The sequence below is a fragment of the Thamnophis elegans genome, chromosome 3 (assembly GCF_009769535.1).
Source record: "Thamnophis elegans isolate rThaEle1 chromosome 3, rThaEle1.pri, whole genome shotgun sequence".
In the NCBI taxonomy this organism is placed as follows: domain Eukaryota; kingdom Metazoa; phylum Chordata; class Lepidosauria; order Squamata; family Colubridae; genus Thamnophis; species Thamnophis elegans.
In genome coordinates, this window is record NC_045543.1 from 131,540,637 (window position 1) to 131,558,887 (window position 18,251).

At 44.5% G+C, this 18,251-nt stretch overlaps 1 protein-coding gene across 1 annotated transcript in view; it reads left to right on the forward strand.

The window, feature by feature from the left end:
* The window catches only part of PDZD2 (PDZ domain containing 2), a 114,710-nt gene extending 107,192 nt beyond the window's left edge, over positions 1 to 7,518 (forward strand). Inside the window, 4 exon segments of the mRNA XM_032213899.1 lie at positions 365 to 544; positions 547 to 628; positions 1,645 to 1,779; positions 7,090 to 7,518. Of these exon segments, the coding sequence (XP_032069790.1) occupies positions 365 to 544; positions 547 to 628; positions 1,645 to 1,779; positions 7,090 to 7,253 (561 nt within the window). The 3' untranslated portion in view covers positions 7,254 to 7,518.
* The last annotated feature ends 10,733 nt before the right edge of the window (positions 7,519 to 18,251 follow it).

The window sequence follows — 18,251 nt, forward strand, 5'->3', positions numbered from 1 at the left end:
GGGCATGCATAGCCTTTAGGAGGCTTGTAGAGTGCTCCTGGGGACTGGGGGGGGGGGCAAAAACAAGCCAAAAATGGCCCATTTTTCACTCATTTTTGCCCTTCCCAGCCCCCAGGAGCACTTTGCAGGCTTCCCAAGCCCTCTGCATGTCCATTTTTGTGAAGGGGGTGGGGTTCGGGAGGCTAAAAATTCTGTATTCAATGTATAAGACACCCCCAGATTTTCACCCTCTTTTTGGGGGGGGAGTGTGTCTTATATTCTGAAAAATATGGTAGTTAAACTGAGAAAAGGATTTAAACCTTTTAAATCTGCTAACAGTTCTTTGATCCATTGACCAACTTCATCCCAATGTGTCTTCTTGAAGGTCCATCGGGTGTTTTCCAAAGGGGTGGCTTCCCAGGAGGGAAAAATTCACCGTGGTGACCTCATTCTTTCTATCAATGGCACTTGTTTGGCGGGTTCTGTCCATGGAGATGTCCTCAACGCACTCCATCAGGCCAGACTCCATAAATACGCCATCGTGGTCATCAAGAAGGAGAAGACAGAGGAAGAATGCCTCCTCGGAGCAATGAAATGCCTACTTCTGATAGGCCAACTTTGGTGGCTGCAGCTACTGGAGGTGAAGCAGGTACTGTACTGTAGGGTTAAGTGGTATTTGAAATGAATTCACCCACCACTCTACTCTCTCAAGCAGTGATGGGGAGAGCTGCACCCATAGGATGCATAGTCCTATGAATTGTAAAAAAAAATTTGGATGGAGTAAGTGAAAATTGAGGGACGCGATGGCTCTGTGGCTAAGGCGCTGAGCTTGTCGATTAGAAAGGTTGGCAGTTAGGTGGTTCGAATCCTAGCGCCATGTAATGGAGTGAGCTCCCATTAACTTGTCCCAGCTTCTGCCAACCTAGCAGTTCGAAAGCATGTAAAAATGGAAGTAGAAAAATAGGGACCACTTTGGTGGGAAGGGTAACAGAGTTCCGTGTGCCTTTGGCGTTTAGACATGCGGGCCACATGATCACGGAGACGTCTTCAGACAGTGCTGGCTCTTTGGCTTTGAAACAGAGATGAGCACCGCCCCCTAGTGTCGGGAATGACTAGCACGCATGTGCGAAGGGAACCGTTACCTTTACCTTTCAAAATACCTTCAATTTTCAATTGGAATCCATTAGCATCCAAATAATCCTTTGAAAAATAGGAAGATGTTTAAATATATGAGGCCAAAAACAAAACAGAACTGCTGGATTTTCATGCAGAACAGTTGGGATATCTGACAGTGGCTCTCAGCTTTTGGTTTATAAATCAGATAATAAATGCGGACATTTTATTCCCAGAGACATTTAGATTTATACGCGTTTGTATAATCCAAGTTCAAGTATTCCAAGAGCGTAGCTGGAGCCCTGCTGCCACAGCTAAAAATGAAAGTCTCCAATGGTCTGGTCTCCATTTCAAAGAATAGAAATAACATAAGGAAGGAAGGACTGCACAATATGATTTATACTTTCCAAAGATTTGGAGAACCAGACGTGTCTCTGGTGTATTGCCACGGTCTGTTTTGTGCTCTCTGTGGTATATGACCCCTTACAGGTGATTAACCTGTATTTGATGATGGGAGCGAGTTTTCTGAATTTTTTTTCCTTCTCTCCAAAGGTCCAGGCGGAGACCTGAATGGGGCCATTTGTGTTGAACTTTTGAAGACTTCTGCTGGCCTGGGTTTCAGCCTGGATGGTGGGAAAGCTTCAATATCTGGAGACAGGCCGTTGCTCATCAAAAGAATTTTTAAAGGTAACTTGGGCAGTTTTCTGAGAATCCTGGGGTTTTTTTCCCCTTGGCTAAAGTCAGCGCGAAAACGCACTGCCCTTTTTTGCAAGTCTGAATGTCCCCTATTCAGTGCACAGATTTCCTGCACAGCTTTCACAGAATCAAAAAGGAGACCCATCTTCCCCGAACAAAATAGTTAGGTCAGCATTGACAAAAAGGATGCACTCCCGAATCACTTCCTGATATTTGTGCTGTTCAAAATTCCAGCTTGGTTAGATCTCGCCCAACAGACTAGCCAATAACTAATCTGCTTCCCCTGTGCCATTATTGTCACCCTGTTTATCAAAAATGTTTTGTGTGTCAAGTTCCGGTGTCCTGCATAAGAAAAGCCAGCAACACAAGTTGTTGTTAGACTGTTGATCTGGAAACGTGGACCGGCACAAAGCGACAATCCAAAAGGAATCAAAGTATGTGCTAACGTGGGTAGCTCACCCGCTCCTTATATTGTGCCCCACCTCCCTTGCGTGTACACCCACCCCTTCCACCGACTGCTTGCTGCTAATACGGCCCCCACAGTCCAGCCACACCCCTAGCCACCCATCCTGGCTCATCCTGCCCAGTTTCCTGCTCCCTCTGATGATCAGCTGTTTTCCCGCTCCAATGAACAGCTGTTTGTCACTCAGCTGGGTACAGTCAGGGCTCCACTAGTCAGGTGGCAGCCCCATGGATGCAGGAGCGATCAGCCAGTTAAAGTCTGAGGGCTCCTAGCCAGGCCCGTGAATGATGGAGCGAAGTGATACAGGCCTCTCGGGTGGCTGCTCCTCCCCATCAGGGCGCCATGGTGGTTTGGCCATTGCCACCCATGTGCACATGTCCACTCCTCCCCTGCCCGAATGGCGGCCTCAGCCCATCTGGTGGTCCGAGGCTGACAGGATGGCCCATTGGCTGCCAGCAGAGCTAGCAGCAGAGTCAGCCAAGGAGGGGTTAGGGAGGGCCTGGGCCGGCTTCAGAGCCTTTGGAAGGCTCTGATAAGGAAACAGCATCAGAAGCAGAATGGGGCCCACCCCCAGGTGGAGAAGCAGCTGTCTTCGGGGCCTGAGCTGAGTGACGGGGAGGGACAGATGCGTGTATGTGTAGAGAGGAAAGGAGCAAAGGAAAGCAATAAGCCGGCTCTCAGGGAAAGCAGACATGGATGCTAACCACCACCACCACCACACCACCACTCCTGCGGCTGGGAAATAAATAGGAGGGGTTTGGGAGTAGCCAGTTGTTGCAGACAACTGTTCATTTGTAGTATACAGCAAGCGATTCGGATTTCTAGGCCAGAACTGTTGGGACTAATTACGTCTGTTTTTTGTTTAAAGAAGAGTGTTCCTCTCCTGTTTGAAAAGGGGATTCTTTTTTACTTCGCGAATAAGCAGCTTACCGTATATACTCGAGTATAGGTCGATCCGAATATAACCGAGGCACCTAATTTTACCACAAAAAACTGGAAAGTTATTGACTCGAGTATAAGCCTAGGGTGGGAAATGCAGCAGCTACCGGTAAATTTCAAAAATAAAATAGATACCAATAATGTTTTTGAATATTTATTTCAAAGAAAAACAGTAAACTAGCTCTGTAAGTGGAAAAGGGGTCAACAAAAACAATATGGTATCAACAATAACTTTAAAAGTACAAAAACCTTAGCTCATTCAGCAACCAAGCTAAAACACGAGTTAAATCCTTCAAAACTCATAGGCTCATAATATACATTCTACCAGTGTCCTGCCTGTGCCCATTGAATATCAGCCTGTCCTGTGTCCATTAATTACAGCCTGCCATTGCCCATTGAATAACATATACAGCCTGCCTGTGCCCATTAAATATACAGTAGCCATTGTAAAAATTTGCTCTGGATAACAAATTATTATCACACAATACCGTGTGTATTCAATGAAATACTTCACTCACCTCTCCCATGCAGTTTAAATTCATCTCCCTGGAACACTAAGTTCTCTTTTTATTTGCTAAACTGTTGGACTCCTACAGTAGCATGCAGCTTCATTTTCAGACTTTGCTCTATTGAATGATGCCAAATAAAACTTAAAAAAGAAGATTTCTGCAAAGTTTGTCCAATGTATGCATGTACAACATACCTGTGTTAAAAATTCTTCTCTGACACACACACACACACACACACACACACACACACACACACTTATTTCTTGGTTATCCCAAAGGGCCACAAAGCATCCCATTGCCACTGTTGCTTTCAGCATGTTACATTCCACCATGGTATCTTTAAAGAAAGAATTTGAAACTAATAAAGGATGTGCTGTCCAATTTCTTAAATGAATTATATTGGTGTAAATAAAATGAACCCTGAAACAATTACGTTGGCCATTGATGTGTTTGACCCTTCCCTTGGGCTCAGCTTGGTCATCTCCTACAGCTATCAGTCTTTTGCATACGTGATACCAAAAGAACAGTTTACAATAATCCTTATTTAGTGAACATAACTGGGACTAGTATCTTGGTCATTAAATGGTTGTTAAATGAAACTGTGACTGGGCTGAGGATCCTATTCAGTTTTCCTTTGCTTTACAGGTCTTTTTCACCATCATTATAGCTGCAAACAAAACAATCACTAAACAAGGCAGCAGATACAAGGGGGTAATTCATCCACCTCATCCCTTTGTAAAACCCCCCCACCCCCAGCCGCTCTGTGAAACACCCCCCACCCCCAGCCGCTCCTCAGCCCCACCCGTTCCCAGACACCTGATGAGTCAGCACTACTTTCCCAGATGGGGACAGCGCACCCAACGCTTAGGTAGTCCGAGAAGAAGCGGGAAGGGCCCCACTTCTTCTTCTTTCCACCCCACCTCCGCAGAAGGAAAACTCAAAGCATCACGGCGATCCCGGGAAAAGAGGCGAGCCGGGGACGGCGGCATTTCTCTCTCTCTCCCTCTCCCTCTCTTTGCCGCGACCTGCTGCCGGCGGGCAACAAGGACGGCCACCCACGCCGCAGATCCACGTCCAGCAGGGAGGAGAGGGAAACCCACCCCCTGTCAGCCACGGGAGAAAAAGTCGGCGAGCGGAGGAAAAGACGGGGGAAAAGGAAGCTCGCGGTGAAATGCGGTCCCCGCCAGGATCTCACCTCGCCCTCTTAGCCTCCCCACCCTTGACACACATGCACGCACACGCACCCTCCGCCTAGCCCGCCAGAACATTCCCGGGTGGGAAAGCCGGGGGTGGGGAAGAGAGAGAGGAGAGACGCGATCGCGTTCCCGGCAGTCCAGAGCAGGAGGCGCTTTTTTTCCAAAAATAAACACCGTGGATCATCTATCTCAGTGTTTCTCCACCTTGGAGACTTGAAAGTGTGTGGACTTCAACTCCCAAATTCTGGGAGTTGAAGTCCCATATTTTCAAGTCTTCAAGGTGGAGAAACACTGATCTATCTAATTAATAAATTATAATTAGTTGGGAGGGAAAGCGCTTGGTGCAAAGAAGGACTTTCTTTCAACCAGCGGAACCCCCTGGCGCAATCGGGCTGCGATTGGCGGCCGTCCTTGCTACAATCCGCGCCGAGCTCTGATGAGGGGGAAATTAGATTCCGGCTGACGCGCAGGGGCTGCGCTGGGGGGACGGGTGGAGGGATGGGACTTGGAGTCCTACCATCTTGGCGAGTGGGGAGTCTCATGCCCCCCCCCCCCCCCCCCCGCCAGCGCAGCCAGCTGCGATCGCGGCCGTCCTTGCTACAATCCGCGCGCCGCCCGCCTCATCAATGGGGTAAAGTCCTTACGTCCAGCTCTGATGCGGCGTAAGGAAAGTCCTCTCTTTCCCCCTCATCAGAACACAAGCCCGGGAAGCGAGTGGAGTTCTCTGCGCGACTGAAACGGAAGCCACGGCAGGAGAGTGAGGCTGCTGCCGGCCATTTCACCTCGCGCAGAGAACTTCCACTGGTCCCGAATGGAGGAGAAAAAGGGCCCCCTTTTTCTCCTCCATTTGGGCAAATTTTTCACTGACATCGAGTATAGCCGAGGCAGCTTTTTTCAGCCCAAAAAGTGGGCTGAAAAACTCGCCTATACTCGAGTATATACGTATCATTACTTGCTAAGGCTGGTCAGAACCAAATGCTCAGTGCATCTTTCAAATAAAAAAAAAACCAACCTATAAAGGTTTTTGTATATGAACTGTAATGTACTGTACAGGCAGGCTCCTTATGACCACAATGGAGTCCAAAATTTGAGTTTTGCCCCATTTTACGACCTTTCTTGCCACAGGTGTTTAAGGAATCCCTGCAGTTGATAATTAGTAACCTGGTTGTTAAATGAATTGGGCTTCCCCATTGACTCTGCTTGTAAAAAGGTTGCAAAAGGTGATCACATGACCCCGGGACACTGCAGCTGTCATAAATATGAACCATTTGCCAAGCATCTGAATTTTGATCACGGGGAATACTGCAAGTCATAATTGTGAAAAATGACCATAAGCCACTTTTTTCAGTGCCGTGGTAACTTTGGACCCTAAATGAACTGTTGTAAATTGAGGACTTGCAGGGTATTTGAAGACCTGCACATTCAGTTGCATCCAGACAAGGGGTGTTTCAACCGGTTCGCAGCGTCCCCGCGAACCGTTGGTCAGCGAACCCGGAAGTAATAACTTCCGGGAACAGCGAAGGCCCACCCGCCCGCCCGCACTCCTTACCCGTTTTGACGAGTTCTCTGCGCTTCCACGCATGCGCAGGACGCAACATCACCTGCGTGATCCGCCAGGACAGTTGGAGCATCGCACAGACGCGCATGGTGTACCGCGCACGTGCCGAGGACGGCCGCCGGCCCCGTTCCAACCGAACCGGTTGGAATGGGCGAGAACCCACCCCTGATCCAGACAACACACTAACCCTTGCAAGGGTTAAGGTGGGTCAGTCTTGTTTTGCAGCTGAGTCATTTAGAACTGGATGGAAAAATAAGAATTGATAAAATAATTCCCTATGGCCACCAAGAAAATTTGAACAATGTATTTGTGAACTTACTCCTAGTTGAACTTGATAAGAATGATTTTTTCCTTTATTATATCTTCTCTCTAGCTTAGAAACTAGTGATAATTTTCACTTAATCCCCCTTAGCAACTCCATCGCTAAGCAATGTGAATTCTAAATGATCATACAGATGCTGCAAACGTTGTAACTGTGAAAAACGCTCATAAGTCACATTTCCCCCCCAATGCCGTTGTAACTTTGAATGGTCACTAAATGAATTGTTGTATGACTCCCTATAGTTTTAACACTAGAAATAGTGTTTTTATTTTCAGTCTTTCTACCAATCTGCACTTTGATGTTTCTGCCAACAGGTGGTGCTGCTGAACAAGCTGGAAAACTGGAAGCGGGTGATGAAATTCTTGCCATCGGAGGAAAATCCTTGCTCGGACTCATGCACTACGATGCGTGGAACATCATCAAGTCTGTCCCAGAGGGGCCCATCCACCTGCTGATCAGGAAGCATCGGCCGGAATGACGGAACCTGACCCCTGAATTCCCGCTTCCCTTTTGAGCACAATCTTTACCAGTTTTGTTTGCCAGGAGCCGGAATGGTGGCATCTGGGATGTTATTCTCCTAGGTCAGAATGGTTTAATCAGCCGAGAAACACCGAGATACGTTGGCAAGACTGGTGTCGAGCGTCAATATGGTCAGGCAGCTACCCCACGTTTGGGCCTCCTTAGAGGTCCTATGAGCACAGTTTGGCTCTCTGAATTGCAATTGACTTGTTCACGGAGAAAAGATAAACAAACCAGAACGTAGCAGGAATGCAAGTCATCACGGCAGTGGCTGCTGGCTGCACTGACTCTCTTGATAGCAGGTGCAACAGCTCATAAAAGCTGAGATATCTTCAAGACATTCCCCTAAACCCTGGAGCTGACTTAAGCAAGGAACCGATTTAATGTGTTCTTGTTTTGCAGATGGTGTCCGTCTTTCACCCTCACGGAAGGTGCCATAATTTCTTCCTTCTTCCTGAATTCTTACTCAATCTTTGCCACAGACGCTCGGAAGCAATGCTTTGTGGATATGGTCTGCTCTCTCTTCAGAACACCCGGGGTGGAGGGGGGAGAACATAGGATATGAAAAGGCTATGAAGGAGCCGGTGCAAAGTGCGCCTTCCCCGTAGCCTGAAATAGCTGATACCAATTATACGAATCCAGAGCAATAGAGGGAGGGGGGGGATCCCTAGCATTTTATAAATTAAATTGGTGGCTTTCTGTGTCTTTTGCTTTTAATGCCAAAGACGGCACAATAAAATGTTTTGGCATTGGTTCCATGGAAAGTTCGGTAGTATACAGGGGCAAAAAAAGAAAAAAAAGGATTGCATTTGGTTTCTTCTTATTACATCGAAGAGTTTTGGTATCTTGTTTTCCATCCCATGGGAGTGATTGTTTCCAGCATTTGTAGCTCACTGAAGATGAAGCTCTCCGATTTAGTTCTGGGCATCTCCGACTCATCAGTTTTGGATATCAGGACTTGCAGACCCAGAAAAGGATTTTGCCAAAGATCCAGAAGAACCGTTGCCAACTAGAACAAATGCTTAGCTTAGAAGGACCAGTGGCCTGATTTGGCAAAAGACAGCGTCATATATTCATCTGGAAGCCACTGCCCCCCCCCTGCCCCAAAAGGACACCTCAGGTTTAGCCATGAACTCATCTTCATGGTCCTTCTTAAACTCTTAGCACTCAAAGAGAAGTATTTGCCGTAAATTTTGTAAACTGATAACTATTTATTGGAAAACGTACTATGTATTAGGAAACCTGCGTGTCTTTTAAAACGTCTGAATGATTTGAATGTGTCTGTCTGAAATTTTTACATTTTGTAACTCAACCTGAGTGATGAGATTGTCCAATATGGATGACTGCAAGGGTTTTCTAGATATACCAGGTAGTTTTGACTTCAAATGCTTTTGTGGATCCAGCATGCTTTTAGTTTAAAAAAAAAAAAAAAGAGAATGTCTGAGGAAAAATATATGTGTTTTCTATTGTGGAGGTAAGAATTTTTTTTTTTTGAGGACTTGGGGAATGCTAATGAAAATGTCTCGACAGTCAACATTAAATCACCAAATCTGGATGTGACACTATATGCACATTGAAAAATAGATACAGGGAGAAAATATAATTAGAAACAAATGTTGTGTTTCTAGGACAGTTTAGTAGGAATATAATGTTCAGTGTTTATCATTCAAAATCACAGTTATTGGCCTCTAGAATTTAAATCCGAAGAATTTTATAGATCTAGCATCTTCCTAATGTTGAGGGAGAGACACGTTATTAAAATAAAGCAGTAAACCCAGATCGCATTTTTAAAAAAATGCACTCTTGATTTGCCTAAAATTGCATTCAATACTTTTGAGATGAAATGGAAGGAACAATTGATTAAGACAGTTTCAATCATAAAAGTGAACATTATTTTAGTTGTGCTCTGTTCCTGATTACTACATGCATGTATCCCTTGTTTTTTGTTTCTTTCGCAATGATATGAAATCATTGGCTGTCACCCACTTCATTTTTACTTCCTTGACTTTTCATTCTAGTCTACAGCTTTTATTTCCAGATTGTTCCTCATGGAAGAGATCACCAAGTCTGATCTGCATGGCTTTTTGAAGAGCTGGCAGGTGCTGCCACCTGCTGTGGCTTTCAAAACAAAGAGAAAAATGATAAATCCCGGCCTGAAAATGTGGGGTTTCTGGATTTCAATTCTACTTGGCCATAACTTCCAATTCTATTCTTAAATGTTGGTTTTAGCAGGTTTTTTGTGCCCCTGTGGTAGCAGTTTCTTAAATAGACTGTTAAAGATTCTGTGTGGTTGCACGTGTTCCCTCTTAGATTGTGGAAAATGTGTAGGTTAGTTCACCATCTCGAAATGAGAAAAATTACTTTTATGTACACACTATCATCACAGTATCACATGCACTACTTCTGAATACTTCTCACAAAGTCAAAGCACATGCCTGACAAATCATTTTAGTGGGGAAATTAATTTAGGCTAAATGTAAAAATGTTGGTCTGATTTTGTTTTGTCTTGTTTTTAAATAAACCAGGATGGTGGGGGGTTGGGGAGAGGCAGGCATCAGCACAAAGCGGTATGATAATCCTTAAATAAATTTGGGGTGGGGGATTAGTTTTCAAGGAAATGATAAAAACTTAAAAATTAATTAAATATATCTTGTTCCTGTTGCCTTAAATTCCTATGTCAGTATCAAACCCTCAAATCCAGATTTTGAACAGCAAATGAGATTTATATTTATGACAGCCGCCGAGCCATAACATCTTTGTGGTGAGTGGATATCTATTGTATATTTGTTTGAAGCCACATATTCACAGGATAGGGCTGAATACCGTCAAAATGGCAGCTGCAACCAATGGGATTCAAGCAAAACCTCATTTTTATGTGCATCAGGATGTACCTAAAAAGAGGCGGGCTTTGCACATGCACAGCCTCTGTCATGGCTTTTGGGGAACCCTACAGATGACCCCAATCCATACAGGCATTTACAAGAAGTGCTTTCAGAAAAAAATTAAATGCATTTAATGGAGATGTATCGCAAATGGATTACAATCCCTTTTGCTCCCATTGGTACAATATACAGTATTTAATCTGGTTAGCTCAGGGGTCCCCAAACCTGTCCACTTTAAGACTTGTGGACTTCAATTCCCAGAATTCTCCAGTCAGCAAAGCACCTAACTCAAGTCGTATATTCTCCAGCACCTTGGAAAGCTCACTCTCACGCTAGCTCTATCAAAAATCACCATTTCAAACCAGTTAGCATGATTGTATTCCACAGCCCTATTGATTTCCTGCAGGAAGGGCTTAGTAGGCCACAAACAACTCTAATGAGGTTGGCAAGGCAAGACCTCATTATACAATCAGTCCCTTTCCTATTGGTTAGGCAGACAGCAGAAGGTGGAGCTTGGGGCCCTGCAGCCAATCAACAGTTGAGAGGCGTGTTCTGCAAAGTAGAAGTTAGGAGAATTGGGGCAGTTTGCAATCTGAGGCAGAAGGGAGCTTAAACATCCATTTTCGCTTCCATATTAATGTTTGCATAAAAGGCCATTCCCATAAAATACGTCAGTTTCCTTTCCCAGTGATCGTAAAGTGAATTGGTCACATGACCATATGCCATAGTCATAAAGTGACCCCTGTGGTCATTAATTGAACCCATGGTTTCCTACGGGCTGGTTTTGCCAAAATCCGGCCATAAATGCTGGTTTTCAGAACAACCATCAAAACACACAATCATGTGACCTCAGAATGGTCCTAAACGTTCAGAAATGGCCATAAATGTGGCCTAGTAGCCAAGTTCTTGAAATGTAGTCATATGACCATCTGTAGGGGGCTGACCATCAAAACTTTGCATTCAGATCACAAGTACTCCTCCCAGGTAAGTCCACCAGAACTTCAAACAGTTGCTAAGCAACCAGTTGTAAATCAAGGCCTACCTACCTGTATCTTTATACTGAAATGCTACATTTAAATTCTGATTCTGAATCACCATCTGTAAATCTTCCTCTGCTTGCTTTTTCCATTTTCTTTTTCCTGTTAAAGAGTGAGTTATCCCAAGCTAGTGCCACGCAGAAGCAGAGGCACTACAAATCCCCAAATCCTGTAGCCTAACATGGCCAAAGGGATTCTGGTACTTTGTAGAGCTGAAATGATATTAAATTAGAACACTCTTGGCAGCCAAGTCAAAATTTGAGCACTGGCTGATTCCTTGTCTACTATTGCACTGTGTTTCATGCTTGTGTTTCTTATTGAATTGCTAGGCTAAAGATACCTTTAAATCAAGGTCCGTGCGAATTCAACGTCAGTCACTTGATGTATACATCAAAAGTGAACTTCATATATTGTAATTTTTATAAATATTAATTTGGAATCATGACAAGGGTATTCAGAATGTATTCAGACTGTGCAAGTCCATCTGTTTGCCAGACACAGAAGTTAATTATGTGGAAAAATGAATATTGCTTAAAAGTTATGATTAATTTTATTTTTAATGCTGGGTGTTTTTTTTACCTTGCTCTAGACATCAATTATCTGTCCCTGTTACTGATGAGCTGTCATCTTGATAATAATAATTTGGGATTAGTGGGATCTGAAATTAGCATATCGCAGAAGTTGGGTGGGTGGAATATATATCATCATGTCATAGAAAGTGGCACCCTGTAGGAATTAATTGAGCAAGCAAGTTGTAGAGAAACACAATGGAAAGTTGGGAGGACTCAAAGCCAAGCCACAATTGAGGAGATAGTAAACATGGATTATAGAGAGCAAACTAGATGCTTGGCAGGTTAATTTCTACCTTTGGAACCTTTATGGGACTCCCAGTGTAAGACCTGACAGTCAGACTTGGGTTGCTATCCCCACTTCCCAGGGAGTGTGGCGGTGTGTGTCAAAAGAGTCAAAATGGCCTCCGCAACCAGGCAATCAAAACGCATGTAAAAAAAGGGGGGGCGGCGCTTTGTGGGGCTACAGCCGCCATCTTGACTTTTTTACTTCTGCCAACACCACTGCCTCTTACCCTTTTGTATGAAACAGGCCACAATTCTGTGTGTGCTTTTGTTTTTTAACTGACACACATTACTTCCAGTACGATGTTGTATATTAACACTGTCGTTTTTATAAATATGTCCTTTGTGTTCAGGTTATTTTTAAATGCCTTGTTGTAAAAAGATAAGTGCAATAATAGGACGTAGACTGTGTACCTTTCCAAATGTGCTTTACTCCAATTGTCTGAATGAGCGTCTCTTAAAAAAAAACAAAAAAAACAAAAAGTTTCACTGCAGTTTTTTTTTTTTTAGTGACTTCTGAAAATAAATAATAATGTTACTTTATTGGGTTACTGTTGGTGTTGAAATACAGGAATCTTGAACGTTACTTTAATTTGCTCTGTTATGGTTTGTTTAAATCGTAGTGGCCTAGGTTTGGAAAATGTACTAGCTTATCAAGCATGGACTATAGCTGTGGTGGCGAACCTATGGCGCGTATGCCACAGGTGGCATGCAGCGTCCTCTCTGTTGGCATGCAAGCCATCCCCCCCAGTTCAGCTCCACCGTGCATGCGTGTGCATGCGCCTCTCGCCAGTCGGCTGGTTGTGTCTCTACCATGCATGGGGGGTGGGGGGCATGCAGATTAGCAGCACATATGTGAGGAGGGGGCAAGGCATATGTGGGAGGCATGTGTGTCGGGGGGTGAGGCACATGGGGGGACATGCACATGCACAGGAAGGAGTGACTGTGCAGGAGGGGGCATCTGCAGGGGGCTGCGTGCCAGCTGAGGGCACATGCACAAGGGGGTGGGGTGCTTGTACAGGGCCAGCACCTGCATTGGGGGTTCAGGTGCCCACATGCTTTGGGCACTCAGTCCGGGAAAGATTAGCCATCATTGGACTATAGGATGGTTGAAAGGCCCACATTATACCCAAATGGATATACCTAAAACGGGGGTCCCAAGAGCGGTGCTCAAAGCTGGAGGTGCCTGATGAGCTAAGAAGACCTCATCCCCATCCCATCTGTCTCTTAGCTCTGGTTTCAGTCTAGTTTTAAAATCTCAATAGCAATAGCACTTATAAACCACTTCACAGTGCTCTACAGCCCTCTCAAAGCGGTTTACAGACTCAGCCTATTGCCCCCAACAATCTGGGTCCTCATTTTACCCACCTCGGAAGGATGGAAGCCTGAGTCAACCTTGAACCTGGTGAGATTTGAACTGCCAAATTGCAGGCAGCTGGCAGGCAGCAGAAGTAGCCTGCAGTACTACACTCTCACCACTGCGCCACCACAGCTAATCTGTGTAGTTTTAATATTTTAATTATTATTTTTTACTTGTATAATTTGTAAGCCTCCCAGAGTCACCTTATAAGGGAAATAGGAGGCATAAATATTTAATTAAATCAATTAAATCAATAAACATGTGTTAGCAAGGTGTGTCCCACCCAAGGTATCCAAATGCATTTTTCCTCTATTTACAAAAACGGCCTTTTTCCCTCATGGAGGGCATATCCACTGAAACATGGTATTTTACCTGGAAATTAACTCCCCCTCCTCCCTCCTGATATTTCTAATATCTTTGTGGAGCTTCTACGGGACCCAAGGTTATTCTTGCAAAGCAGTAAATTATATTGCTTTGAAACATGTTAGCTTCCAATTGTGTTACCTCTTATTAAAAGTTTTTTTAAAAAAGTGAAATAGAAAATCTTGGATAGCAAACAGGATTGAAAGAGGTTGGTTCCTACTGGTTCGGACTGGTTTCAGCTGAATAGGTAGTAACTCGGCCCACCACGCCCCCAAAACCGCTTCTTTCTACGGCGCCATAGGCCTACAGAGGAGAACTGCAATGCTGACCGGGCCTTCGAAGAAATCCAGTTTGACCAGTGGCTGGTCAAATTTTTTAACAACTGCATTTTTTTTAACAACCGGTTCTTTGCCCTAATGACTGGCTGAGTGGGCGTGGCTGGATGGGGTCATGTGACTAAGTGGGCGTGGCCAACTCTATATCACTTGTATAGGTGATAGCTGTATGGAGAGGCAGGGTTGGGGAGGGAATCCAGGGGTCTCCAGTGGAGGGTGGGAGGTAAGAAAGATCCAACCAGTGTTTGTGTGTGTGTGTGTGAGTGTGTTGTGTGTGTGAGTGTGTGTGTGTGTGTGTGTGTGTGTGATGAGAGAGAGAGAGACAGAGAGAGAGAATGTCAATCTGGGCCCAGCTCACCTGTAGCCCAGCTTTTGGGGGCAATTTTCAGATTGGTTTTGGGGGCCATTTTTGGCCTGAAAACGACTGAAAATGGCCTGAAAACTGCCTGAGAACTGCTTGAAAAAAGCAGTTGGTTTTTTGTTGCTTTTCAGGCCATTTCAGGCTTTTTTAACCAAAAAACCCCGGCCAAAAACGGCCCTAAATGGGTGGAGCCAGAGTCAATCGGTGGTCTGATTTTGGAACAACTGGTTCAGGCGAACCAGCCCAAACCGGCAGCAGCCCACTTTTCTGACTTTGACACTCCTGGGTTAAGGCATCAGTTAAACTGGGAGGTGGTGAATTCTAGTCCTAACATGAAACTAGCTGGGTGAACTTGGGCCAGTCACTCACTCTCAACCTAGGAAGGAAACAATGGCAAAAGATTCGGGGGGGGGGGGGAAACTTGCCAAGAGAACTGCAGGGACTTGTCCAGGTGATGTCCAAGTATCAGACACGATTGAAGAGAAGAAAAAGAATGTCTATGGAGATTCTCAGTCATCCAGGTCATGTTATCCCAAAGGTGCTTTTTCAAAAAGGCAACTGGACTTCGTTTTCCCTTGAAGATGTTTTGCTTCTCATCTATGAAACATCTTCAGTTCTGACTGAAACTTCTTCAGGACAGAACTGAAGAAGCCTCTTGATCAGAAGAGAAATGTCTTCAAGGAAAACAAAGTCCTTTTGAAAAAAATACCTTTGAGAGAAGAAAAAGAAATAGTTTAACCACTAGGTGGCAGTAAATGTAGCTATATTTATATAGTAAAGGAAGCAGTTTTGCAGTTCTGATTTAACAATAAATCTCAAACTTCAGGGTATTTCAACAGAAACACTTTCTCAAACTAACAGCAGTTTTGAAACTACTTTCTAATGTATTGGAGATTTGCATTCATCTATGCTCATGAACATAATCAGAGTGTTGATAATTAAATAGTAATAATTCTGCCAATTGATTATGTGCCATCAATTAGTTTTTCGACTCCTAGCTATCATACAAATCAGAGGTAGGTTTCTGCCAGTTTGCACCAGATCGGGCAAACCAGTAGTGACGGTGGTGGGAGGCTCTGCCCACCTGCCCGCAGAAGTGTCACACGTGTGTGTGTGTGTGAGAGAGAGAGAGAGACAGAGACAGAGACAGACAGAGAGACGAGAGCAAAATGGTAGTAAAATAAATTGAAAACCCATTATCTCTACAATGATCTGTCTCTAACTTGGTCCTTCAAGTCATCCAACAGTGGAATTCATCTAATAATTATTTGTTAACACTATGTACTTGTTAACTTTTTCTTACATTTTCTCATTCTTAGTTCTGTGTTTTGTTATTTCACGTTTCAGCATTATTTGGGGTTTTCTGTGTATCGGTTATGTCTCTTATTTCAGATTTCAGGGCATGCATATTATTTATATACAAGTTCACATAAGCAGAGGCCTCATTTTGGAAGGCTAGACACAGGAAAGGGGCGCGGGCGGAGACCAACAATTGTGCAATACTTACAGTACTTTACCAGCCCTGGAGGGTGGCAATTTTCTGATTTTGCAGCCCCCAAATTGGCATACATCAGTTCCCTAACTGAGATGCACTGGGGTTTTTGACCCAGCTTTCTTTAAGGTGGAGGAGAATCACAGCAGCTTCTGATACATTTACAAAACTAGATGTATTCCTGTTAATTAACCAGAGATTAGGAAAACATAAGAGACTATGCTGATGATTACAACACAACATTAGAACCTGTGGTAGGTGAGAGAGATTGCTGGATTTAGATAGCAACACAATTTCGCTTCTCCCCCCACCCCCCACCCCTAACTTTGGCCTAGGCAAACAGTGCAGGAAGCAGAGTTCATCGCAGGAAATCCAATTGCCTATTTCAATTTCAAGTTCCTTTTCTATTCGTAGACGGTAAGGGGACAACCCAAGTGCTGTTGTGTCATGCACAACATTCACAGTACAAAGCCGCTCATTCACCACAATTCAGCTCAAGTGGCATCTGAGAAATCACCAGAATATCCTGTCAGAGTCAGAGCTATAAGGCTCATGGGTAAACCACAGACAGACACACACACACACATACACACAGTACATCTGGTCCTCGACGTACAACACCTTGTGCAGTGAGCATTCAAACAGCACCGAAAAAAGAGTTATGGCTGCTTTCACACTTAACGACCGTTGAAGTGTTGCCATTTTGAAATCGGAATTCAGATGCTTGGCAACTGGCAGGAGCTGGCCTCTGTGCAGGAGCTGTCGTTCAGCATCCTCTGGAAAGCCAAACTCTCCTCCTTATGGCTTCAGAGTTTGCATTGCTGGATTTTTTTTACTTAAGAGACTGCCTACTGCCAATTACCTCCACACGACCTATTAGATCTCATCGATTAGGCCTCCTCCGAGTTCCATCTCCTGGTCAATGCCGACTGGCAACCACGCGGAGGAGAGCCTTCTCGGTGGTAGCTCCGACCCTATGGAACGATCTCCCCGTGGAGATTCGTACCCTCACCACCCTCCAGACCTTCCGCACAGCCCTCAGAATCTGGCTATCCCGTCAGGCCTGGGGCTAAGATTGTAACCCGCCCGAATGGTATGAATGTTGTGTTTTAATTATGTATTGTCTTATATGTAAAAAGTCTGTTTTCCCCCCTTTCCTTTGGATTGTGAGCCGCCCTGAGTCCCCCCAGGGAAAAGGGCGCATATAAATAAACCTAAATCTAAATCTAAATTTTACTGAATAGCAGATTAACTGAAAATTCCGCCTTTCATTCCAGTATACAAGCAAGCCGCTGGATAACAGTTAGAACAAATAAAGATAGGATCCCAAGACAAGGGAGTTAATTGCCAGCATAAAATAATATCTTACCCTTCCTTATCTCTATCTGCTTGGCCTTTGATATAAGTATCTCACCGCTTGGGGAAAAAGGGCCTTAGTATTGGATCCCAGCGTAATAAAATAGCCTTGAAACCTGCAATCTGGGACTTTTTATCTGGAACCAAGCTGGAGGGCCTCCATTCTGGATAGACACTCATAAGACTCATTGCTATTGCCGAGATTGTTTTAAGCATTAAAAGCACAGGGAACACTTGTTTCAAAATAGAATTTAAATCAGTGTTTCTCAACCTTGGCCACTTGAAGATGTCTGGACTTCAACTCCCAGAATTCCCCAGCCAGCGAATGCTGGCTGGGAATTCTGGGAGTTGAAGTCCAGACATCTTCAAGTGACCAAGGTTGAGAAACACTGATTTAAAGCAAGGGACAGGTCGCCATTATTAATAGCCTTGCAGGCTTTGGCTCCAGGTGGGAACAGGTATTTTTACGACAGTTCATTTAGTGACCGTTCAAAGTTACAACGGCACTGAAAAATGTGGCCGTTACAACCTTTGTGGCATCCCCATCATCATCATGTGATCAAAATTCAAATACTGGTTCGTGTTTATGACTGTTGCTGTGTCCAGGGGTCCCGTGATCCCCTTTTGCGACCTTCTGACAAGCAAAGTCAATGGGGAAGCCAGATTCATTTAACAACCGTGTTACTAACTTATCCACCGCAGGGATTCACTTAGCAACTGGGGCAGGAAAGGGCATAAAATGGTGCAAAACTCAGATAGCAAACGTCTCCCTTACAGCAGGGCTCAATTGTGGTCGTAAGTCGAGGACTGCCTGTGCTAGTGGAAATTTCACTCAGAAATTCAAAATTCAGCTGCATTAGCCAGAGGGGGAAAAAAAATAAATAAATGACTTTTTTTTAGCAGCAGTTTGCCGCTAT